Below are 26,140 nucleotides of genomic sequence, written 5' to 3' on the forward strand. Positions count from 1 at the left end.
GGATTCCATGAATACACGCCAGTGACTGTTTGTCTGGATTGTCTGCCTGTCTTGGTGAGAATCTTAAGTTAATAAAATACTAAAATAGTCTTCTTTAGTTTTTCTGCCTATTATTATTCACCTGACTGTCCTCCCCAGCCAGGGTAGGGCAGCACCATACAACATTCCAATGTTATAGTCTTGTGAATCTCTCAGGCATATTTTTTGATTGGAAATGGGAAAAATGGGAAAGATGGACAAACTACATTCTCATTCATATTATTATTTATTATTATTATTTAAACATTTTGCTCTACAAAAGACACGTAAGCTTAAAGTACACACACTAGTGAGAATTTTTTGGAGAAAAATTGTAATTTGTTTTTACTTTCCGTGGGTTCTCAAATGACCTCCCACAGATCCAGCTTCCACAACTGGAAGGCATTACGTCATTGGCCCCAACCCCACCCCTCCTGTAGGTTAGGTTACCTGGACACAGAGTTGACTACCGTTATCCGTAATCCAGTAGCATTGGCCCTAACCCCACCCCTCCTGTAGGTTAGGTTACCTGGACACAGAGTTGACTACCGTTATCCGTAATCCAGTAGCATTGCTTTGAAGAATGTACCGCAGTACCGCCAAACTGAAAAATTACACCTATTGTAGATGCAAGACACCCAAGCCAACTTTTTAAAAAATCATTCCAACAAGTCCAGAACGCTGGTGAAGGAGTAGGACATTTTCAAAAGTAGTCGCCTGTGCCATGCTCATTTTACCAAAGAGAGCTTCGCAAATGCAGGTATGGTGGATCGCAACATGCATGAAACATACAGGCTGACAGAAAAAGCAGTACCATCCATTTATCCTTACCAACAGGTAAATATAATATTACCCAGCTAGACCTACTATTTTTGGGAATGGGGTCATCATTCATTCAACACTAGTCAAATGACCGCATATCAAAGCCTGTTATCATGGTTTACAGTAGTTGAATTGTTTATATTTGATGTTTAACTGTTTTATGTACACTGAACAAAAATATAAATGCAACATTCAACAATTTCAAAGTTTTTACTGAGTTACAGTTAATTTAAGGAAATCAGTCATTTGAAATACATTCACCCTAATCTATGGATTTCACATGACTGGGAATACAGATATGCATCTGTTGGTCACAGATACCTTTTTAAAAAAGGTAGGGGTGTGGATCAGAAAACCAGTCAGTATCGGGTGTGACCACCATGTCTCATGCTGTGTGACTTGTAGAGTTGATCAGGCTGTTGATTGTGGCCTGTGGAATGTTGTTCCACTCCTCTTCAATGGCTGTGCGAAGTTTGGATATTGGCGGGAACTGGAACGCGCTGTCGTCCAGAGCGTCCCAAACATGCTCAATGGGTGACATTGTCTGGTGAGTATGCAGGCCAAGGAAGAACATGGACATTTTCAGCTTCCAGGAATTGTGTACACATCCTTGCGACATGGGGCTGTGCATTATGATGCTGAAACATGAGGTGATGGCATGACAATGGGCCTCAGGATCTCACCACAGTTTCTGTGCATTCAAGTGGTCATCGATAAAATGCAATTGTGTTCGTTGTCTGTAGCTTATACCTGCCCATACCATAACCCCACCACCACGATGGAGCACTCTGTTTACAACGTTGATATCAGCAAACCGCTCGCCCACACGACGCCATACATGCTTTCTGCCATCTGTTGAGGACGACGAGCACGCAGATGAGCTTCCCTGAGACGGTTTCTGACCATTTGTGTAGAAATTCTTCAGTTGTGCAAACCCACAGTTTCATCATATGTCCGGGTGGCTGCTCTCAGGTGATCCCACAGCTGAAAAGCCAGATGTGGAGGTCCTGGGTTGGCGTGGTTACACGTGGTCTGTGGTTGTGAGGCCAGTTGGACGTACTGGCAAATTCCCTAAAACAATGTTGGAGGCGGCTTATGGTAAAGAAATGAACATTCAACTATCTGGCAACAGCTCTGGTGGACATTACTGTAGTCAGCATGCCAATTGCACGCTCCCTTAAATCTTGAGACATCTGTGGCATTGTGTTGTGTGACAAAACTGCACATTTTAGAGTGGCCTTTTATTGTCCATGCACAAGGTTCTTGGCAAAGGAGAAATACTCACTAACAAGGATGTAAGCAAATTGGATATGGAACATTTCTGGGATCTTTTATTTCAGCTTATGAAACATGGGACCAACACTTTACATGTTGCATTTATATTTTTGTTCAGTATATTTATAAACCACAAGAGAGATCGTATGTCAAACTGATCCAGTCCAAACTCCTGTGCCTGTGTCCGAACAATATCATGACTACAAGTGTATTAGTCAGAAGATGAATTGTCAATACTAGGGGTGTTATCAGATTACTTTCTCCAAAATCTGGCAAACATAAGTCCATTATCCCGTTGGGAGATCTTTTCTTTAAATAATGTCTCCAAGTTTCTTTGGTCTGCAACGGGGGGTCACATTCAAGTAGCCCATCACAAAGGTGCACCTGAGCAAAGCCTACACTATATCAATTTCCAACATCTGAAAGCGGTGTCATGTCTTATTGCATCGCAGTCAGAACTTCTGAAATGGTCCGATGTTCAGCTTTCGAAATGGTTGCAGCTTCTGAAATGGTCATAAGGTCAGTTTCTGAAATGGTTGCCGTTTCTGAAATGGTCTGAGGAGACAGGTTGAAATGCTTGTTGTCCTCTCCTCTCCCCCATTCATCCATCCATGGATGCAGCCTCTATGTATCGTTCACTGTACGTCCCAGATCTCACAGAGGAGGGGGGTGAACTTGTGGTCGCTCATGCGCCAAGAGGTAAGCATCTCAGCATGGTGGTGATTGAGGGTTCGCAGTTCGGTCAGCCGTCCCAGGAGACGGGCAAAGTGCTGGGGCTCCAGCGGGTGCTGCATTGCACAGAACCTCCTGAGCACCTCCAGCATAGGCTCCTGTAGCCTCTCCACTGCCTGCTGGTCCTTCAGGTATGGCCGGTCTGTAGAGGAAAATAAATTAAAGGGGAAGTTCAGTATTTTACAACCTAATGACAGATGTTTTTTTACCCTGAAAGTAGTCTATAGGCGAGGAGAAACTGTATTCCATGGTTCAGTCTACAAACTTCAGATAACTTTAACCAACACTAGCTAAAAATGATTAATATGGGCATGCGGGACATCAACTTTAAGTAACATCAAACCAAATAATTGAGTTTATTTCAGTTGATTTGACCATTACATTTTTACTTGTGCCACATGCCCAGCAGGCAGCTCACCTGGTGACAGGATGGTAATGGCGGTGAGAAGGGCGTGTTCTTCCTGCATCATCTGGAGTTCCCCGATGCTTTTGTAGAAGTTGAACATGGGTGTAATGAACGCCTCTGATATTCCTGGAAAAGATGTGGAGATGCGTGTTCAATGCACAACCATTGGATGGCAGTATTTTCCATAGATGGCAGAATAGTCCATACATCACTGAGGGGAATGGGTTAAAACAGGTACAAAGGTGTAAGCATAGATGATGTACTGATACTTCGTATAATTCCCATACATTCCCACTATAATGAACCAAAAGAAGTGATATAAGATTTGAGGTAACATACTGTTGGCATACACCTTTTACAGATTTCAATTTTAAAAATCCGGAGAGCAGAACTACCCCCACCAAAACAATTCACCCCCTCCAGTCAGATACATCCGAGCCATAAGCTTTCAGAAATGCCAGGAGCGCACAAAGAAGGAGAGAGGGGGACAATAGGGCTCTTGATGTTTAGATAAAGAACAATAGCCTCTTTAGACACCATATCTCTATTTTCCCCTCAGACTGGCCTTTAGCTTGAATATCTCTCCACCAATCCATTCACTCTGGAGTGGTGCCAAGAGACGGAGAGACGCTGTTTATGGAGGATAAATCATTGGCATAGCTCTAACTGATCCAGTCTAGCATCAGAAGGCATCCCTCTTTTACTCCCCTACCACACTGCCTGGCACAATGCCCATACGCGCTCACAACGGAATGAACCCCAACCCAGCGGGCAGTGGTCCGTTTACATGGGTAATCCACACCTGGCCAGGGATCAACAGGTCCGTACACTGCTAGTCTGCCAGCATCCTCGTCAGATAGAGCAGGCCCATCCATTATTCATACCAGACCTGCGTGGCTGCCTGCAGACGGATCTAATCTACAGTACAGTATGGCCATGGGAGTGGTGTGTGTGTGTGTGTGTGTGTGTGTGTGTGTGTGTGTGTGTGTGTGTGTGTGTGTGTGTGTGTGTGTGTGTGTGTGTGTGTGTGTGTGTGTGTGTGTGTGTGTGTGTGTGTGTGTGTGTGTGTGTGTGTGTGTGTGTGTGTGGTGGATGAGAGGGCCTGAGGCCCTCACAAGGTGATGAGTCAGAGAGGAAGTGTACATGTTCATACAACCACAGATTGTGGTATAAAAAAAATAACTTCATGATAATAGTGATGATAACCACCATTTAGTTCTAGTAACAGTAGTATACTTGTTGATGTGTATTGAAGTATTGTCATAGTATTTTCCCTTTAATGCTCCAGATTCCCAGTATGAACGTACCACTCTTGCGGATCCTGTCCTCCAGGACCTCTGTGTGTCCATGGGGTAGCTTCCTGGTAAACACCTGTGCTGAGCGCAGGAACATGGCCTCCACTGCCGAGCCCTTTAACAGAGCTATCTGATCCTCATGGTCCAGGGCAGAGAAACCTGTCAGGGCCGTATCCACGCACGCACACAAGCATGCAAACACAGTCAGGAGAGGCTATTGCAGGGAGAAAGGGAAGGATGGATCTCCCCTATGGTTTGTGAGAAGTAAAAAATTATGAAACAGAAAAAAATCCTGCTAGTAAATAAAACTAGGCTAAATAAAGTCACTCAGTAGACGCCTCAAATGAAAGAGATTAGTTAAGGAAGACTTATCTTTCCATTTCAATGCAGTGTAACAGAGGTGGTTTGGTGAACTATGCTTCTGTGATGAGTAACCTTGCCTGAGACCTGAAGACTTGTGTTAGCTTCCTGAGTTAATGTCTAGACCTTTGCTCAGTGGACGAACACAGTCTTGTGTCACTGTAATGACCCGGGTCAATACCCGCTCTGACTTATGTTAAGTCAAACAAATTAATTGTTGTTATCATGTTGCTATTGTGCTGGAAATGTTTTATGTTTGTGCTTTTCTAATAACTAATTTCTGTGTTCAATTCACGTGCTTTTCTAATAACCGTTTTCTGTGTTCATGCAAGTGACTGACTGAACGAATCCTCACTATCAACAGCTGCAGTTTGGCAGAACGCCCAGACAGTACGCCCTTTGTTTTGAGAACGAAATATCTCAGTTTCAAGGTCTCAGCTTAGAGAGAAGAAGACTCGTGAGGTATTGGTCTGTTACATGTTATGAACCAGTATTAGTCGGTCACATGAATTAGACTATTAGTATGGAGTACAAAAGGCCAGAGGTTGACTGATAATTAATAAGAGTATCCTATATTCTACTTCTTTCAAGAGAAAATATTGGAATGACCATTGTCATAGAAGTCCAGACCTGGAATGTTTTTGGTAAACTCCACCAGCACTTGAACATGACTGGTGGCCATCTCTGTCAAAAGGAGGAAGTTCTCGTCTGCATTGAAATGCTCCTGTAGCTGGAGAAACAACAAGGAGACACAAAAGACAATTACAGAATGTGTGTGAAGTTTTATGACACTGCTGGCTGATAAGGAGAGTTATGCAACTGCATCTAAGCTATGAGGGAGAGAACAGTCTGACTTCTACTGGGATAAAGATCATGTGATATAAGTCATTGCTGGAGTCTTACTTGGAAATCATCTACTCTGGGATATGTTACAAGGGTCTCTTATGGTGTCTTCCATTAACTACGAATAAGTCTGACTTGTAAAGCATACACGATGGCTTGCTGAAAGACGCATCATTTGCTAGAATTGTAGGAGATATCAAATACCAGTTTTTTGGCCATGTCTTGAGGGATTCGATGTTTCTGGTAAGCTTCTACGATGAAGCTCAAAATAGCCTGCTGCTCTTGACTGAGCTCAACCTTCTCCTGAAAGAAAACCATTAGCAATCAGTTTTGAATTCTATTCTGTATAACACTAAGGCTATTTATGAGTCATACTTTTAAAGTGTCAGTCTTAGCTGTGAGTGATACAATCTGTTGGTGGCAACAGGGCTTTAGAAATGTTGAAATATTCATAGTTAATTTTAACACTGGGCTGTCACTATCATGCTATTCCCATATCCAGTAATCAGTATAGGGCATTTAAAATCAAATCAAATTGTATTTGTCACCCGTTGTATTCGGCACATGTGTAGACTTTACCATGAAATGCTTGCTTACGAGCCCATCCCAATTATGCAGAGTTACAAAATAAAAAAATTCATAGTAACACAAGAGGAATAAAATACACAATAATTAAGCTACAGTATATACAGGGAGTACCAGATCAATGTGCAGGGGTAAGAGGTAGTTGAGGTAGATACAGAGTAGCAGCAGCATATGATGAGTGTGAAATTGTGTGTGAATGTGTGTGCATGTGTCGGTATGTGTGTATGTTATGTGCATGTGTGTGCGTGCGTGTGCATGCATGCGTGCGTGCGTGTGAATGTGTGTGGGTTTTGTGTGAGAGTGTCAGTGTGGTGTGTGAGTGAGTGTGTGTATATAGTGTGTTTATATAGTCTTGTGAGTGTGCAAGATAGGGTCAAATCAAACCAAGTTGTATTTGTCACATACACATATTTAGCAGATGTTATTGCGGGTGTAGCAAAATGCTTGTGTTCCTAGCTCCAACAGTGCAGTAGTATCTAACAATTCACAGCAATACACACAAATCTAAAAGTAAAAGAATGGAATTAAGAAATATATAAATATTAGGACGAGCATTGTCGGAGTGGCTTTGACTAAAATACAGTAGAATACAGTACATACATATTAAATGAGTAAAACAGTATGTAAACAATATTAAAGTTACAAGTGTTCCCTTATTAAAGTGACCAGTGATTCTTTGTCTATGTACATAAGGCAGCAGTCTCTAATTTGCAAGGTTGAGTAACTGGGTGGTAGTCCGCTAGTGATGGCTATTTAACAGTTGGATGGTCTTGAGATAGAAGCTGTTTTTCAGCCTCTCGGTCCCAGCATTGATGCACCTGTACTGACCTCGCCCTCTGGATGATAGCTGGTTGAACAGGCCATGGCTTGGGTGATGGATGTCCTTGATGATCTTTTTGGCCTTTCTGTGACATCGGGTGCTGTAGGTGTCCTGGAGCGCAGGCAGTGTGCCCCCCGGTGATGCGTTGGGCAGACCGCACCACCCTCTAGAGAACCCTGTGGTTGAGGACGGTGCAGTTGCCATACCAGGCGATGATATAGCCCGACAGGATGCTCTCAATTGTGCATCTGTAAAAGTTTGTGAGGGTTTTAGGAGCCGAATTTCTTCAGCCTCCTGATTGAAGAGGCGCTGTTGCGCCTTCTTCACCACATTGTCTGTGGGTGGACCATTTCTGATTGTCAGTGATGTGTACGCCAAGCAACTTGAAGATTTTCACCTTCTCAACTGCGGTCCTGGCGATGTGGATAGGGGCATGCTCCCTCTACTGTCTCCTGAAGTCCACGATCAGCTCCTTCATTTTGTTGACGTGGAGGGAGAGATTATTTTCCTTGCACCACTCCACCTCCTCCCTGTAGGCTGTCGCGTCATTGTTGGTAATCAGGCCGACCACCGTCGTTTCGTCCGAAAACTTGATTGAGTTGGAGACGTGCATGGCCACGCAGTCGTGGGTGAACAGGGAGTACAGGAGGGGACTAAACAAGTTACCTTTGCTTTCTTGGGTACAGGAACAATGGTGGACATCTTGAAGCAAGTGGGGACAACAGACTGTGTCTGCGACGTGGCTGGTTTTCCCTTTATTATCCGTGATTGTCTGTAGATCCTGCCACATACGTCTTGACTGAGCCATTGAATTGCGACTCCAATTTGTCTCTGTACTGATGTTTTGCCTGGCAATCAGCCTTACGGAGGGAGTAACTCAACTTTGTATTCAACCATATTACAAGTCACCTTGCCGTGGTTAAATGCGATGGTTCGCGCTTTCAGTTTTGCGCGAATGCTGCCATCTATCCACGTTTTTTGGTTTGGGTAGGTTTTAATAGTCACAGTGGGAACAACATCCTCTGTACACTTCCTGATGAACTCAGTCACCGTGTCAATGTAGATAGTCTGTAACAATTAATTAACTATTTAGCTGTCTTATGGCTATTAAGTAGTCTTATGGCTTGGGGGTAGAAACTGTCTCAAAGCCTGTTGGTCGGAGATCCGATGCTCCGGTACCATTTGTCGAACGGTAGCAGAGTGAACAGTCTATGGCTGGGGTGGCTGAAGTCTTGCAATTTTAGGGCATTCCTCTGACACCTCTTGATGTAGAGGTCCTGGACGGCAGGGAGCTTGGCCCCAGTGATGTACTGGATCGTCCGCAACACCCTCTGTAGCGCTTTGAGGGAGAACATTTGAGGATCAGAGAGCCCATGCCAAATATTTTCAGCCCCCTGATGGGGAAGAGGTGCTGTCGTGCCCTCTTCAAGAGGTCAATGTGGACAATGTTAAGTCCTTAGTGATGTGGATGGCAAGGAACTTGAAGCTCTCGACTCGCTCCACTAAAGCCCCGTCAATGTGGATGGGGGCGTGCTCTCCCCTCTTTTTCCTCTAGTCCACGATCAGCTCATTGGTCTTACTGACGTTGAGGGAGAGGGTCTTGTCCAGGCACCACACTGCCAAGTCTCTGACCTTCTCCCTGTAGGTTTTCTAATCGATGACGGTGATCAGGTCTACCATCGAGTCGTGCGTGGCCACGCAGTCATGGGTGAACAAGAAGTACAGGAGGGGACTAAGCACGCACCCCTGAAGTGCCCCCGTGTTGAAGGTCAGCGTGGCAGAGGTATTGTTGCCTACCCTTACCACCTGGGGCCGGCCAGTCAGGAAGTCCAGGATCCAGTTACAGAGGGATGTGTTCAGTCCCAGGGTGTCACGCCCTGACCTTAGAGATCCTGTTTATGTCTCTATTTTGGTTTGGTCAGGGCGTGAGTTGGGGTGGGCATTCTATGTTTTGTGTTTCTATGGTTTTCTATTTCTATCTTTTGGCCAGGTATGGTTCTCAATCAGGGACAGCTGTCTATCGTTGTCTCTGATTGGGAACCATACTTAGGTAGCCATTTTTTCCACCTGTGTTTGTGGGAAGTTGACTTTGTTTAGGGCACATAGCCTTTGAGCTTCACGGTTTGTTTTGTATTGTTTATTGTTTTGTCGGCGTCATTTCTAAAATAAAGAGAAAATGTACGCTTACCACACTGCACCTTGGTCCTCATCTTTCAACAGCCGTGACACAGGGTCACAAGCTTGGCGATGAGCTTGGAGGGGACTATGATTTTGAACGCTGAGCTGTAGTCTATGAACAGCATTCTCACATAGTTATCTCCCCTCTTGTCCAGGTGTGAGAGGGTAGTGTGAAGTGCAATTGAGATTGCGTCATCTGTGAATCTATTGGGGCGGTACGCGAATTGGAGTGGGTCCAGGGTGTCTGGGATGATGGTGTCATGTTTTGTCTTTGATCATGTCTTGTCCCTGTGCTTCCCTCTGCTGGTCTTATTAGGTTCTTTCCCTCTTTCTCTCTCTCTCTCTCCTCCTGCCTCTCTCCCTCTCCCGCTCTCTCTCTCTATCGTTCCGTTCCTGCTCCCAGCTGTTTCTCATTCTCCTAACGACCTCATTTACTCTTTCACACCTGTCCCCTATTTTGCCCTCTGATTAGAGTCCCTATTTCTCCCTCTGTTTTCCGCTTCTGCCTGGTCGGATTCTTGTTTGATGTTTGCTGTTCCTGTGTCCTTGTTCCGCCCTGTCGTGTTCTTTGCCTTCTTCAGATGCTGCGTGTGAGCAGGTGTCTATGTCAGCTACGGCCAGTGCCTTCCTGAAGCGACCTGCAGTCTGTGGTCGCGTCTCCAGTCGTTCCTCTCTATTGACGAGAGGATTTCAGTTTCCTGTTTTGGATTGACCATTGATAATTCCAGGAGAATCATTATTTGTTTAATACTGGAATAAAGACTCTGTTACTATTACGTCGCTTTTGGGTCCTCATTCACCAGCATAACAGAAGAATCCGACCAAGAATGGACCCAGCGACTACGGATTCTCGCAACACTGCCGTCGAGATCCAGGGAGCAATGCTCGGCAGACACGAGCAGGAATTGTCTGCTGCTCGTCATGCCGTTGAGACCCTGGCCGCTCATGTCTCCGATCTCTCAGGACAGTTTCAGAGTCTTCGTCTCGTGCCACCAGCTACTTCCTGGTCTTCCGAGTCTCCGGAGCCTAGGGTTAATAACCCACCATGTTACTCTGGGCAGCCCACTGAGTGTCGCTCCTTTCTCACCCAGTGTGATATTGTGTTCTCTCTCCAGCCCAACACATACTCAGGAGAGAGAGCTCGGATCGCTTACGTCATATCACTCCTTACTGGTCGGGCTCGGGAGTGGGGCACAGCTATCTGGGAGGCAAGGGCTGAGAGTTCTAACGTTTATCAGAACTTTAAGGAGGAGATGATACGGGTTTTTGATCGTTCAGTTTTTGGGAAGGAGGCTTCCAGGGCCCTGGCTTCCCTATGTCAAGGTGATCGATCCATAACGGATTACTCTATAGAGTTTCGCACTCTTGCTGCATCCAGTGACTGGAACGAGCCGGCGTTGCTCGCTCGTTTTCTGGAGGGACTCCACGCTGAGGTTAAGGATGAGATTCTCTCCCGGGAGGTTCCTTCCAGCGTGGACTCTTTGATTGCACTCGCCATCCGCATAGAACGACGGGTAGATCTTCGTCACCGAGCTCGTGGAGGAGAGCTCGCGTTAACGGTGTTTCCCCTCTCCGCATCTCAACCATCTCCTCCCATCGGCTCAGAGACTGAGCCCATGCAGCTGGGAGGTATTCGCATCTCGACTAAGGAGAGGGAACGGAGAATCACCAACCGCCTTTGCCTCTATTGCGGTTCTGCTGGACATTTTGTCATGTCATGTCCAGTAAAGGGCCAGAGCTCATCAGTAAGCGGAGGGCTACTGGTGAGCGCTACTACTGAGGTCTCTCCATCAAGATCCTGTACTACCTTGTCGGTCCATCTACGCTGGACCGGTTCGGCTGCTTCCTGCAGTGCCTTGATAGACTCTGGGGCTGAGGGTTGTTTTATGGACGAAGCATGGGCTCGGAAACATGACATTCCTCTCAGACAGTTAGGGAAGCCCACGCCCATGTTCGCCTTAGATGGTAGTCCTCTCCCCAGTATCAGATGTGAGACACTACCTTTAACCCTCACAGTATCTGGTAACCACAGTGAGACCATTTCCTTTTTGATTTTTCGTTCACCTTTTACACCTGTTGTTTTGGGTCATCCCTGGCTAGTATGTCATAATCCTTCTATTAATTGGTCTAGTAATTCTATCCTATCCTGGAACGTTTCTTGTCATGTGAAGTGTTTAATGTCTGCTATCCCTCCTGTTTCTTCTGTCCCCTCTACTCAGGAGGAACCTGGTGATTTGACAGGAGTGCCGGAGGAATATCATGATCTACGCACGGTCTTCAGTCGGTCCAGAGCCAACTCTCTTCCTCCTCACCGGTCGTATGATTGTTGTATTGATCTCCTTCCGGGGACCACTCCCCCTCGGGGTAGACTATACTCTCTGTCGGCTCCCGAACGTAAGGCTCTCGAGGATTATCTGTCTGTTTCTCTCGACGCCGGTACCGTGGTGCCTTCTTCCTCTCCCGCCGGAGCGGGGTTTTTCTTTGTTAAGAAGAAGGACGGTACTCTGCGCCCCTGCGTGGATTATCGAGGGCTGAATGACATAACGGTTAAGAATCGTTATCCGCTTCCCCTTATGTCGTCAGCCTTCGAGATTCTGCAGGGAGCCAGGTTCTTTACTAAGTTGGACCTTCGTAACGCTTACCATCTCGTACGCATCAGAGAGGGGGACGAGTGGAAAACGGCGTTTAACACTCCGTTAGGGCATTTTGAATACCGGGTTCTGCCGTTCGGTCTCGCTAATGCTCCAGCTGTCTTTCAGGCATTAGTTAATGATGTACTGAGAGACATGCTGAACATCTTTGTTTTCGTTTACCTTGACGATATCCTGATTTTTTCACCGTCACTCGAGATTCATGTTCAGCACGTTCGACGTGTACTCCAGCGCCTTTTGGAGAATTGTCTCTACGTGAAGGCTGAGAAGTGCGCCTTTCATGTCTCCTCTGTCACATTTCTCGGTTCTGTTATTTCCGCTGAAGGCATTCAGATGGATCCCGCTAAGGTCCAGGCTGTCAGCGATTGGCCCGTTCCTAAGTCACGTGTCGAGTTACAGCGCTTTCTCGGTTTCGCTAATTTCTATCGGCGTTTCATTCGTAATTTCGGTCAAGTGGCTGCTCCTCTCACAGCTCTGACTTCTGTCAAGACTTGCTTTAAGTGGTCCGGTTCCGCCCAGGGAGCTTTTGATCTCCTCAAGAAGCGTTTTACATCCGCCCCTATCCTTGTTACTCCTGACGTCACTAAACAATTCATTGTCGAGGTTGACGCTTCAGAGGTGGGCGTGGGAGCCATTCTGTCCCAGCGCTTCCAGTCTGACGATAAGGTCCATCCTTGCGCTTACTTTTCTCATCGCCTGTCGCCATCGGAACGCAACTATGATGTGGGTAACCGCGAACTGCTCGCCATCCGCTTAGCCATAGGCGAATGGCGACAGTGGTTGGAGGGGGCGACCGTCCCTTTTGTCGTTTGGACTGACCATAAGAACCTTGAGTACATCCGTTCTGCCAAACGACTTAATGCACGTCAAGCTCGTTGGGCGTTGTTTTTCGCTCGTTTCGAGTTCGTGATTTCCTATCGCCCGGGAAATAAGAACACCAAGCCTGATGCCTTATCCCGTCTCTTTAGTTCTCCTGTGGCTTCTACCGACCCCGAGGGGATTCTCCCTGAAGGGCGTGTTGTCGGGTTGACTGTCTGGGGAATTGAGAGACAGGTAAAGCAAGCACTCACTCACACTGCGTCGCCGCGCGCTTGTCCTAGTAACCTTCTGTTCGTTCCTGTCTCTACTCGTCTGGCTGTTCTTCAGTGGGCTCATTCTGCCAAGTTAGCTGGCCACCCCGGCGTTCGGGGTACGCTTGCTTCTATTCGCCAGCGGTTTTGGTGGCCTACTCAGGAGCGGGACACGCGCCGTTTCGTGGCTGCTTGTTCGGACTGCGCGCAGACTAAGTCAGGTAACTCTCCTCCTGCCGGTCGTCTCAGACCGCTTCCCATTCCTTCTCGACCATGGTCTCACATCGCCTTAGACTTTATTACCGGTCTGCCTTCGTCTGCGGGGAAGACTGTGATTCTTACGGTTATCGATAGGTTCTCTAAGGCGGCACATTTCATTCCCCTCGCTAAGCTTCCTTCCGCTAAGGAGACGGCACAAATCATCATTGAGAATGTGTTCAGAATTCATGGCCTCCCGTTAGACGCCGTTTCAGACAGAGGTCCGCAATTCACGTCACAGTTTTGGAGGGAGTTCTGTCGTTTGATTGGTGCTTCCGTCAGTCTCTCTTCCGGGTTTCATCCCCAGTCTAACGGTCAAGCAGAAAGGGCCAATCAGTCGATTGGTCGCATATTACGCAGCCTTTCGTTTCGAAACCCTGCGTCTTGGGCAGAACAGCTCCCCTGGGCTGAGTACGCTCACAACTCGCTTCCTTCGTCTGCTACCGGGCTATCTCCGTTTCAGAGTAGTCTTGGTTACCAGCCTCCTCTGTTCTCGTCCCAGCTCGCCGAGTCCAGCGTTCCCTCCGCTCAGGCTTTTGTCCAACGTTGTGAGCGCACCTGGAGGAGGGTCAGGTCTGCACTTTGCCGTTACAGGGCGCAGACTGTGAGAGCCGCCAATAAACGTAGGATTAAGAGTCCTAGGTATTGTCGCGGTCAGAGAGTGTGGCTTTCCACTCGTAACCTTCCCCTTACGACAGCTTCTCGCAAGTTGACTCCGCGGTTCATTGGTCCGTTCCGTGTCTCTCAGGTCGTCAATCCTGTCGCTGTGCGACTGCTTCTTCCGCGACATCTTCGTCGCGTCCACCCTGTCTTCCATGTCTCTTGTGTCAAGCCTTTTCTTCGCGCCCCCGTTCGTCTTCCCTCCCCCCCCCCCCGTCCTTGTCGAGGGCGCTCCTATTTACAAGGTACGAAGGATCATGGACATGCGTTCTCGGGGACGTGGTCACCAGTACTTAGTGGATTGGGAGGGTTACGGTCCTGAGGAGAGGAGTTGGGTTCCATCTCGGGACGTGCTGGACCGTTCGTTGATTGATGATTTCCTTCGTTGCCGCCAGGGTTCCTCCTCGAGTGCGCCAGGAGGCGCTCGGTGAGTGGGGGGGTACTGTCATGTTTTGTCTTTGATCATGTCTTGTCCCTGTGCTTCCCTCTGCTGGTCTTATTAGGTTCTTTCCCTCTTTCTCTCTCTCTCTCTCCTCCTGCCTCTCTCCCTCTCCCGCTCTCTCTCTCTATCGTTCCGTTCCTGCTCCCAGCTGTTTCTCATTCTCCTAACGACCTCATTTACTCTTTCACACCTGTCCCCTATTTTGCCCTCTGATTAGAGTCCCTATTTCTCCCTCTGTTTTCCGCTTCTGCCTGGTCGGATTCTTGTTTGATGTTTGCTGTTCCTGTGTCCTTGTTCCGCCCTGTCGTGTTCTTTGCCTTCTTCAGATGCTGCGTGTGAGCAGGTGTCTATGTCAGCTACGGCCAGTGCCTTCCTGAAGCGACCTGCAGTCTGTGGTCGCGTCTCCAGTCGTTCCTCTCTATTGACGAGAGGATTTCAGTTTCCTGTTTTGGATTGACCATTGATAATTCCAGGAGAATCATTATTTGTTTAATACTGGAATAAAGACTCTGTTACTATTACGTCGCTTTTGGGTCCTCATTCACCAGCATAACAGATGGTGTTGATTTGTCTCATGACCAGCCTTTCAAAGCACTTACAATTGACAGATGTGAGTGCTACAGGGCGATATTTATTTAGCCAGGTGTCATGACTGTCCTGTGAGGATCCAAATACTAGAAAAATATTCCTAACAGAAAACGTGGGGAATGGTCAGTGGTGATCTAAGTAATAATAATGTCATATGGGTTGTTATTTTGTGATGTCATAATTGTTTTTATAAAGGATATACTGTAACTTGAAAAGTATATACACTATCCCACCTTAACGTTGTATATTCAAAATTATGAACGTATTTTTGTTAAGTTAGGAATGTGCTTTTAGTATCCATAAGAGAATTTGTCTCTTTTAAACTTTGCACAGTAAGTAGTCACGCCCCGAGTGAGGTGAGAGAGTGTATTAGCCTGACGGAACCATCCCTTTCGACTAGAGTGCATAAAAGGATTGGTAAAGAAATTTACATTTAGACCAGAACATCGCCAGGCTGCAGCTGTGTGTGTAAAGTGGTTTGAACCCTGAATACCAACACGAGATGGAGAAGAAAACTCCCCTCAGACAATCACTGTTACAGCTGTGTAGCTGTCCTAGGAAAGTATCTAGAAAAGCAAATTTAAGTGGGACTATTCTACTACTCATCAAACCAGCGTATTCTGCTACTCTCATCACCCCACTGGTACCATCGACACGGCTGGCTAGCCTATCTTCCAAGGAGTATCTTCCAGAGTGAACAATAGTAGAAGCCGATGGGGAGGACCCCTTTTGGACAATCAGAGCCTTACAAGCGTGCCGCTGAAAGGCCCAACACCCTTCCTAAGGAGGGCTGGTTCCGACAGTGATCCACTGCGAACGAAGGCCTTTAAACGTAAATACATGAATGATTTCTTACTCCAAACGGGCAGCCGTTCGCGTGCAAAGAATATGATTACTGTGAGAGTAGTTTCCTAAAGTATATCAACGATAAGTGTCTCTGTCACGACTTCCACCGAAGGTGGCTCCTCTCCCTGTTCGGGCCTACTAGCTGCCACCGATCCATTTTTTATTTTCGTTTGTGTCTGTCTGTTTTGTTTACACCTGTGTCCTATTAGTTGATTTCGGTGGGTTTATTAACCTCCTGCCTGCTAGTCTTTGTGTGGGATTGTTTGCTGTGGTTACGTCGTTTGGGCGTGTTCCCCCCCCATGTTGTTGTTGAGTTGGAACTACTTAATAAACGATTGTGCCACTGGGACTTCCTTGCTCTCCTGCTCCTGATTCCTGCACCTCCCTCCTAGGAGGCACGTCTCTTTCTCGCTCTCTCAATCTCTCTCCATGTCATTGTGTAAGAAGCAGCCATATGTTGTGTCAGTCTTGTAGGGACCTTTCCTAATGTATTAAGTGTGTATGTTTATCCTGTGTTATCATTTAGTTAGCTAGTAAATAAATAATTAAACCAATTTGTGTTGTACTGAATCATAAGTAAGGCTGGGTTTTTTTCAGATGCAAGAGGTTACGACTGTTCAGAATGATGATATGATAAGAGGTTGTGATTAATGTGTTGACTGTTTTATGGATGTAATAGGTCATTCTTTAAACAGCTGCTCTCGTGGTGCCCCAAATTCCTAATGAGTTAATTGTTACATGATTCATTTAATCGGGTAACAATTAAACATAGTTAGTTGATAAGATAAATAACAGTCATCAGATTAATGAAAGTAAAGTCACAACACAGGTTACCTTGGAGTTCTCGGGAATATAGACCATCAAACAAAAGCTACTTTTCTAATTATTTTATTTTATTTTATTTTTTATAAACAAAAGAAGGTCATTCAGGAAATGGTTCGTTTGTCTTAGTCTATAAACATCTAACACCATTTTCTAGTAAATCATTTTCTAATAAATAATGTTCTGTATTTAGATTCCTTCATTGGGAATCACTGACACAAATTTTGAAGCACAAAAAAACATTCTAAAGAGCAAAAAGGGGAGCTTTTACCTTTGACAGTTTGGTGGTGGAGGTGACCTGTTTGCTGTCTCCGTTGTCTCCCCCCTCTGTCTCGTCCCCGGTGGACTCTCCTGGGGAGGCCTTGGTGTTTTTCCTCAGCCTTTTAGACTTACACTGGATCTCTGTCAGCAGACCTGTGGGCAGTGATGATGGGTTCAAACACAATGTGTTGAAGGAGAATTTCACCCCTACTTGTTCAATAGTGATTCTCTTTGTGAATGCACTGTAGCCAGCCAGAAAAGGCCTGATGCCCAATGATACAGCAGGGCGTTTGATATTTTTTTAATTGGCTTTATAGTGTAACTATGGGTTTGAGTTATTAAGCATGTTTTGAACATTAATTCTCACCTAAGGTAAGAGGTTAGCTCAGATGTAAGCTTTAGGGCCTAACTGTACACATGCCAAATAAACCTACCCACCAATCGCCAAACTCTTTTGGGAACAGGCAGAAAGACTTAACATCAATCCACGGAGGCAAAAAGGACAATGTCGGAGTTGAATCCAATAAGAGAAGAGCTGCGAAAGGAGAGTTTAAAATAAAGAGAAGGAGGACCAGAAAAGGAATGGTTTGGTGAAGTGGTAAAAGAGGATGATAGCAGTGCTGCTATATTATGTGTGGTGATTGTGAGGCGCTATACAAATTTAACAGTCACAAGATGGGGACTTCCGATCGGCCTATGGCACGTCAAGGGAACTGTAGCCTACTGTTCAGATGGGTTAAATGGAAACTGAAATGTGGACACTGCCTGTAGGTCTATAACCCCTCACATAGCCTTAATATGAACTCCTGCAGAATTAAGCATTTCTTGCTGTAAAATGATACACCAAATGTATGCCAAATTTTGACTCGAAAACAGGAGTGGAGAAATATGATTTCTTTCTTTCAGCATCTTGAGAGAATGTGAATGCTCATTTAGCACCTCTACAGACGGTATCTATCTTTATCAGCATCATAAAAGCTGATAGTATTTCAACCACATTAAATATGCATCCAAGCCGAACTGAAATCTTATCAGAAACATGTTGGGTCGTTTTCACAGCTCTCTATTTCCTTACAACCGGTCAATCTGATGTCATATGCAAATTTTGCACAGAAAATCTTTCCAGTATTTTTTCAGTTATTGCATTTTCTCCCGGGTCCCTAAACATATTTTCTCAGCGAAAGAAGATGAGAGAGAACTTTACCGATGTCAAATAAACTGAAGCATTCATTCTATCGATTTTACATTACTCTGGTGAACAAGGGGTCATTTAATCTTCTAGGGCAACATATAATGACAGAAGAGAAGCTGCACGTATCTAATTATAGACAAGTTGCCTACCAAAGCAGAAATATATCTAAATCAGGCCCAAAAATTGTGCACCCCCTGTCAAAAAATTGTTCTGACGTCTTTGACTGTAGCCCATTTTCTATATTTGCGGTTTAGGGTCGGGTGCAAGCCTCAGATTTTCACTTTTTCACATATAGTCGGGCGTTTGTGGATGGCTTATTAGCAATTGTGCGCAGGTGTGGGTGAACAAACAGCTGACTCCCCGCACCACAAACAAACCAAAAAATGTTACGTTGGTAAAGAGTTTGTGGTACTGTATACAGTATGTCCAATATACCATGGCTAAGGACTGTATCCAGGCACTCTGCATTGTACGGTACATAAGAACAGCCCTTAGCCATGGTATATTGGCCATATACCACAACCCCTCATGCCTTATTCCTTAATTATACAACTCCTGTATTTTATGCAGTGAGTATGTTAATGGTGAACTCCGTCCTCCTGCTCTCCTTGCCTGATTCTCTAAATACACCCACTAATTGGGTCTCCTTGGTGGTAGGATTAGGCTGTCTTTTTGATCAAGATTTACACCTTCATTTCCCCATTCTTCTTTTGTTTCTGCAAAAATACCTTATCTTCTAGTTGACTCTCTCTCTGCCTCTCCCTCCCTTGAATAGCAACAATGGTGAGACCTTTCTGTTGTGAGCGGTATGACACACAGTCCCTCAGTGAAATTCAAAAAAGTTGTGTCAGAATCCAAAATGAAAGTTCTCTGCTATGATCTGAGAATGTCCCCAGTGCATTGAAAGAAAATAATTATGATATCATACAGTCTGAATAGATAGTCAGAGGGTCAGGCTCACAGCTAGACACATGTCAATCTGAATCAAATACTGAGAGTGAGTGACTGTTTAACCATGTCATTTATATGGATACATGAATGCTAAATGGATACATGCACGGTAAAATGCAATACTATTGAAGATATGCCCTGCAATTTATTCTATTGGGAAATAGCAGGTGCACTTCTTAAAGGTCCTCTGAGATGTGCCAGTGCTTCAGTTGAATTAAAAGAAAGGGGTTGAATATACATTTTTGTACGGGCAGGTACTATGGTACCATGTACCACGAGTTATTAAAACCTGCAGTGTAGTCTCTCAAGTAATAAATGCACATCGTAGACTATCAAAGAGCTGGTGTTATCACCAAATTCATTTCCTGTCATTGGCAAGATAATCTTTTGCACATAAGAAATAGCAATATGCTTAGCGATGCAGTAAGAGATCTATGCATCTGCAACTACATGGATTGTGGAGTAAAGGCCATCAAGAGGGAAGAAACATGGGGGTTCCTTCAAATGTCATGACCACCTTTCTTGTTGAATCTTTCAGTAATGATGGTTTATGGTTCCCTTGACTCTTGGTCCATTTCCTTATCAATAAAACCAGCACCTCAGACTGTACCATCAAGTGTGACATAATAGGTACAGTATACCATGATGATAAATGGAGAGATGCCAACAGCTGTTGGCGTGAGTGCTGATATACTCACATTCTGCCAGCATGCCCATCTCCTTGCACTTCCGGAGACGACACTCCTGGCACTTCCTGCGCATGTACATGTCCATCTCACAGGTCCCTTTACTCTTGCACTTGTACACGGCGTTCTTTGTGATGCTCCGTCTGAAGAAGCCTAAAGGCAATGATCAGAACAATTACCCAGTGACCTCAGTCTTTGGTCATATGATGAAATACTAGTGGTATTATGTACTGTAGAGCAAATAACACCACTACAGATGCAGGATCTTAATTTGATCACTCTTTTGTTGCCGAGAATTTGGAGATGAGCTTTGTGATTTAAATAAATTCCCTGAAAACCCACACTAACACAGTCATATTTACAGTATTGCACTTTTCATGTAGCCTACTTTTGCCCAACTATCATAGCCTAACCACCGATCAAGCAACATTATGGATTAATGTTCAAATCCTGTAGCTGGATTATTTTCCTGTAACAATATAGGTCGAATAGGATCTGTATGTGGTAGAGGACTGTGCCTTGGATCTGATAAGCTGACAAGCCTGATAGCCTTACTCTACAAACCCTATGACACGATACAGGTACACGGTCTCCCATAAATAAAACCTCTAATGGAGTGATGGCATTGGTTTGTGGCTGATCTATGCCCTTGGTCTTGACCTATTCCCAAGGGGTGCTTTAAACCATTAACATGGACCCCTTTCAAAAGTGCCACACAGTGTACAGTCCAGCTATGCCCTCCGTAAGGCAATCAAACAGGCAAAACGTCAGTACAGAAACAAAGTGGAGTCGCAATTCAACTGTTCAGACACGAGACGTATGTGGCAGGGACTCCAGACAATCATGGATTATAAAGGGAAAACCAGCCACGTCATGGACACCGATGCATTCGCCCGCTTCAAGGAAAACACAGTGCTCCAGCCATCACACTGTTAAATAGTCACCACTAGCCGGACTCCGCCCAGTATCCTGCCCTGAACTTCAGAGTCTTGGTGGTTCCAAACTTCTTCCATTTAAGAATCATGGAGGCCACTGTGTTCTTGGGGACCTTCAATGCTGCAGAAAGGTTTTGGTACCCTTCCCCAGATATGTGCCTCGACACAATCCTGTCTCTGAGCTCTACGGACAATTCCTTCGACCTCGTGGCTTGGTTTTTGGTCTGACATGCACTGTCAATTGTGGGACCTTATATAGACAGGTGTGTGCTTTTCCAAATCATGTCCAATCAATTGAATTTACCACAGGTGGACTCCAATCAAGTTCTAGAAACATCTCAAGGAAGATCAATGGAAACAGGATACACCTGAGCTCAATTTCGAGTCTTATAGCAAAGGGTCTGAATAGTTATGTAAATAAAGTATTTCTGTTTTTTATTTTTAATACATTTGCAAAAAAATCTAAAAACCTGTTTTAGCTTTGTCATTATGGGTTATTTTGTGTAGATTGATGAGATAAATTTATAATTGTATCCATTTTAGCATAAGGCTATAACGTAACAAAATGTGCAAAAAGTGAAGGGGTCTGAATACTTTCCGAATGCACTGTATATATTTATATTGCGCAGTCTGACATTGCTCATTCTGATATTTCTATACTTCTTAATAATTGTATACATTTTTGGGATTTGCGTGTATTGTTTTGTATTGTTAGGTATTACTGCACTGTTGTAGCTAGAAACATAACATCTGCAACATATGTATACAGCACCAATAACATTTTATTTTATTTTTACACTAACTACCAGTGCGAGAAAGATGCCCCCTAAGAGCCTTATTGGACTGGTTCCATACAGTGGGCACTCACTCGATAGCTTGGAACAGCTAATTAGACATTCAAGTGCAAGGAGATGAGTACAACGACACACATTAACATTGCTTAGCTCCGGGTTCCCTACGCCATTATAGAGTGGAACGCTTAGAGGGAGCTATATACGGAGGGTGAACCGACGAGAGACAACCGAACCTCAAACCTACACTCAGATACGAGGCAGGAGAGCCCAGTGACCGCAACCATAACACCCATTCACCTGAGGATTTACAAGAAATAGAGTAGAAATGCTGTCATTAAGAAAGTTAGGGAGGTGTTGTTGTGATTCTTCATGTTGGGTGTCACTGAGCTCGCCATTTTTACATGGAGACGTTCAGTAAAGTCATGCTGCTTACTCCTGACACCAGAGACAATTCATTCATTCATCCTCGTCATGACGAAATATCATACTGATCACCTTCTGGATGTTTGTTATACCAGTGGGCTACTCTGTAGGCATCATATAACATTATAGAATCTCCCAACTATATTCAGACTACGATACTGTTCTAGCAATAGCTACGGAGCAAAACCAGAAGTGATCAACACAGGCTTTTAGAAGAAGTGAGCCCATCCAAAGAGTGGTTTCTCAAGTGTTGAATGTAGAAGATGCTCTTATTTGGATCTATGTTGTAGAAGACGGTGAAGATCTGTAGTCCGTAACACTTCAATGTCTACAGGTATGATAAAGATGTAGCACACTTAATCACTGCAATTACCTTTACACCCCTCACAGGTGAGAGCGTTATAGTGGTACCCAGATGCCTTGTCCCCACACACCACACACAGCTCCTCCCCTTTGACCCTGCCTGCGTGGGAAGTGTGCCTGGTCCTCTTGCACACCGCAGGCACTATGGCGGATGCCTCTTCCATTTCAACATTATAGCTACCCTCCAGGGGTTCTTTCCTCAGTTCATAAATCTCTGTGGGTGAGTACCACTCCTCAACGCTGTATTGGGGGTAGTAGTGCTGATTGGAGTAGTATGGAGGGGAGGACATGGCGGGCTCCACCAAGGGGTATTGCATGTTGGGATAGTTGGTGAAGGATAAGACCTCTTGGTCCTGAAGCAAAGGGCTCCCTTGCTCTGCCAGAATATCTGAGAGGAGAAAAGAAAGACGCATAGATTAATTTATCGTATCACTGATTAGAAGTGTTGGCTAAAGTCAGCTTGGTTTCAGCATGGTTCAGAAAATTCACAATAGCTACACATTTCACAAGCCAATAACTCCTGTACTTTCCCAAGGATAGTGTAGTACGACTGTCAAAATCACTTTCCAGCTGTTACAGTAGTATTAGATAGTGACTTAATCTGAGTATTTAAACATTAACATAACAGGGGATAGTAACCTACATAAACCCAGTCATAAATAACCTCACACTCTTACAGAACACACTGTCACAGCAGATTGACGGGACGGCTTGAGCTTTCCAACAATTCTCCAAAGAGGTAATAGTACTTATCTTATTTATATTTTACATATAATAACATTTCACAATGCTTTATCATTAGTATCATAAATCATAATAATGATATTTGTATTATGTGGGCATGAACCCTTGAAGGTTAGACGTCAGCTAGCATTGGAACCATTTCATATCACTTTTATTCATTCAAATACGTTAAGGTTAAAGGAAATACTGGAACACAACAAGCTGCTGGAATGTAGCCGTACAGTTCTATAGGGTTGAGTTCATTCAAACTCATTTTATAATACACATAATCCAAGCTGACACAATAAGATCGACAGGCATGAGATACTGACCTGAAGATCTGTTCTAATCTAGACCATGGCCATCTCAGGGTGACCCAGCAGACCCAGCACACCCAGGTCTCTCTCTCTTTCTCTGACCACCTGAAAAGTAATCCCCCTCTGCGGCTCTACTCTTACCTGTACTTCTTCTACCTCAGCATACCTCCCTCTATTATCTTTGGCAATGGAACTTCTCCAGAAGAATTCGGTACAGTAGTCTTAGAACAGAACACCTTGATGCTTGTTTGAGGTATGACTTAGGAGTGCCAAATGGGAGCAAAGGTTGCCATGGCTACTTATTAACCTGACAGACATTTCTGCCCATCATTACAGGTAGTTGGTTCGGTAATGTGCAAAGTCACTTTGACATCTGGCTTGCGTGACTGGCTGCTACTGCCTGAGGTGTAATGTGTGTCAGAGCTGGCCACTGGATCGCCTGATCCCAGATCTGCATGTGCCAACTCTCCTAACAATCATTGTCATGCCATATGTACAGTGGTGACCCGTCATTCACGGCAGGTTATGCAAATCTTTGAGTTAATAAAGTTGCATACAAATATGGTCTCTTTTTTGCATTCTTGAGAAAGGCAGCTTCAAGGTGTTTTAGCCTATCTTAGTGCTTTCTGTGGTGGTGATGGGGCAGCCAGTGGAAAATACAGAGCGTAGGGGTTAGTAATGTACTCTAGTTGCATCGTGATTGGCTCAGAGTTCTATCACTCATGGGGACACTGCGTCACCTCAAAGTCTACAAGGAGAGCTCGAAAATTCAAGCCTCTTGGGTGCTGCCATAGATATACATTAGAAGTGCCCATCCAAGAAGGCTCAAGTTCATTGGCCACAGATAAAATGACATTAAAACACATTATATCTACCGTAGCTTTGATTGGACTGATCATGTCAACATCATACTTTCAAAAGCTTAGCTAGCAAGATAGACAAGCAGTCATCATCATGAATCAAGTTGACAATCGACTGGCAAACCCTTTTCAATCCTTGTCATATGAAGAGAAATTATAGATAAAACATATCAGTGCTCATCGGTCATTGGACATTAACATTACACAACAAGTTGGAAATCACAAATTCAACAATGAGTGGTTTGGAAGGAATCAGTGGCTAACTGCAAGCGTTGCAAAGCAATCACTAGCCTGCTATTCAGTGGAGTGGCTGTATGGTCCCAAGTCTAAGATTAAGGGTCTCTTTTCCAAGCTTAAAAGGATAAACATTCACGTGCAACACCATCGGCCATAAAAGGTTGAATACATTGGCCATGCTGTCAATCCAGCATGACTTCTGCCACGTTTAAAACAACTGGAAACTCGGAACTGGGAAATCTCAGACGTCAGTGTGTTCAAGACAACTCCTACTGGGAAAATACGTTTTGAACGGTCATCCAACTCAGAATTCCAAGTCGGGAACTCTGGCCTCTTTCTAGAGCTCCGACCTGAAGATCACTGACGTCATGATTCGACCTTGTTTCTTTCTGAGTCCCCAGATGTCTAGAAAGCACCAAAAATCCAGAGAAAGACAGACTTTGATGACAAAGTTTGATGACTAAATTTGCCCACGAAGGACCTCCGCGCCACCTTCCTGTTCAAGTGAGCATAGCACAACAAGGTGAGTCCAAAAATGTATTGTATGCTGCTGCATAAATGATGTTATACGCCAGGGAGATATGTATACTGTAGCTAAGAAAGTAATACTAAGTGTATGTCGTATAGTAATCTGTTGGTAGCACATGTGTCTCACCCTAATCATTTGGTCCCTTTCCTCCTCATAACTTAGCCTACTGTTCTGACTTGGTGGTGCACATGTAGCCTATAGCCTGTTTTAGAGAAATGTCGTCATCAAATATTGTATGAGCTTTCATTGTCTGCTTATAGACCCCCTTTATTTATCCTACGGTTCTGACTTGGTGTACAGGGAGAATACTGTATGAATGACCCATGTTCTGAATTCTGTCGCTGTACATTTCAAAAGTGCTTAACAAAAAGTTCTATTGACTACGTCCATCTTAGCTCGCTCAGTAATGTCTTATTACGTATTGCCTCTTATCTGCTCATCGTTCCCTAATGCCATAGTTTGTACATCTCAATTGTCAGTAGAAACTACATTAGTTGAAGCAAGTCAGCCATATCAGCTATGTTTTTTAAAAGGCAGTAAACGAGGCTGAATTAACTGTTTTGCTGCCAGATAATGATAACCAGGTGTAGCGGTGTTAAGGAATCACTCCATGGTGCTGAAAAGAAAGCTCTGTGTCACGAATATCATCGAAGGTGGCTCCACTTCCCGTTCGGGTGGCGCTCGGTGGTCGTCGTCACCGGTCTACTAGCTGCCACCGATCCCTTTTTCCCTTTTCGTTTGGTTTTGTCTAATTGTTTTCACCTGTTCCTTGTTGGGGTTTTGGGGTGGTTGTTATTTAAGTTCGATTAGCCCGCTTGTGTTTGTGCGGGCTTGTTTCTGTATTGTGAGAGGTGTTCTTTATTTATATGGGTTTTCCGCTGTCCGGTTTGATACCAGAGTGTACTTAGGTGGAGTGTATTACGCCTATGTTCGGCGTTACCTTTTGTACCTTTTTTGGTTGGACATTAAAGCGTGTTTTTCCCCGTATCCTCTGCTCTCTGCGCCTGACTCCACACCCATTCACTCTTTGAGCGTTACACTCTGCTGTTGGGACAGCTTTATGTAGGCCCTAACAGCACCGTTTGTCACCGTTATAGTGCAATTAAAATATTGTTTAGTGTTGTGTTGTGTAGTGGCTTTGCTGGCATGCATTACAAAAATAAGCAATTGCCCCACCAAGATATACCTGCAAAATGTC

The 26,140-nt window shown here is 44.7% G+C and overlaps 1 protein-coding gene across 2 annotated transcripts in view; it reads right to left on the bottom strand.

The window, feature by feature from the left end:
* Positions 1-246: 246 nt before the first annotated feature.
* LOC139540169 (bile acid receptor-like) overlaps positions 247-26,140 on the bottom strand; it is a 31,273-nt gene continuing 5,379 nt past the window's right edge. Inside the window, exons 3-10 of one of the 2 annotated variants that reach the window (XM_071343766.1) lie at positions 22,287-22,664; positions 19,774-19,914; positions 16,943-17,085; positions 5,956-6,051; positions 5,539-5,638; positions 4,561-4,707; positions 3,266-3,379; positions 247-2,989 (exon numbers count right to left, since the gene is read on the bottom strand). In XM_071343766.1, the coding sequence (XP_071199867.1) occupies positions 2,751-2,989; positions 3,266-3,379; positions 4,561-4,707; positions 5,539-5,638; positions 5,956-6,051; positions 16,943-17,085; positions 19,774-19,914; positions 22,287-22,664 (1,358 nt within the window). In that variant the 3' untranslated portion in view covers positions 247-2,750. Of the gene's footprint in view, positions 2,990-3,265; positions 3,380-4,560; positions 4,708-5,538; positions 5,639-5,955; positions 6,055-16,942; positions 17,086-19,773; positions 19,915-22,286; positions 22,665-26,140 lie in introns of both variants that reach the window. The other variant, XM_071343765.1, reaches the window with a different exon arrangement.

The sequence above is a fragment of the Salvelinus alpinus genome, chromosome 15 (assembly GCF_045679555.1).
Source record: "Salvelinus alpinus chromosome 15, SLU_Salpinus.1, whole genome shotgun sequence".
Lineage (NCBI taxonomy): Eukaryota > Metazoa > Chordata > Actinopteri > Salmoniformes > Salmonidae > Salvelinus > Salvelinus alpinus.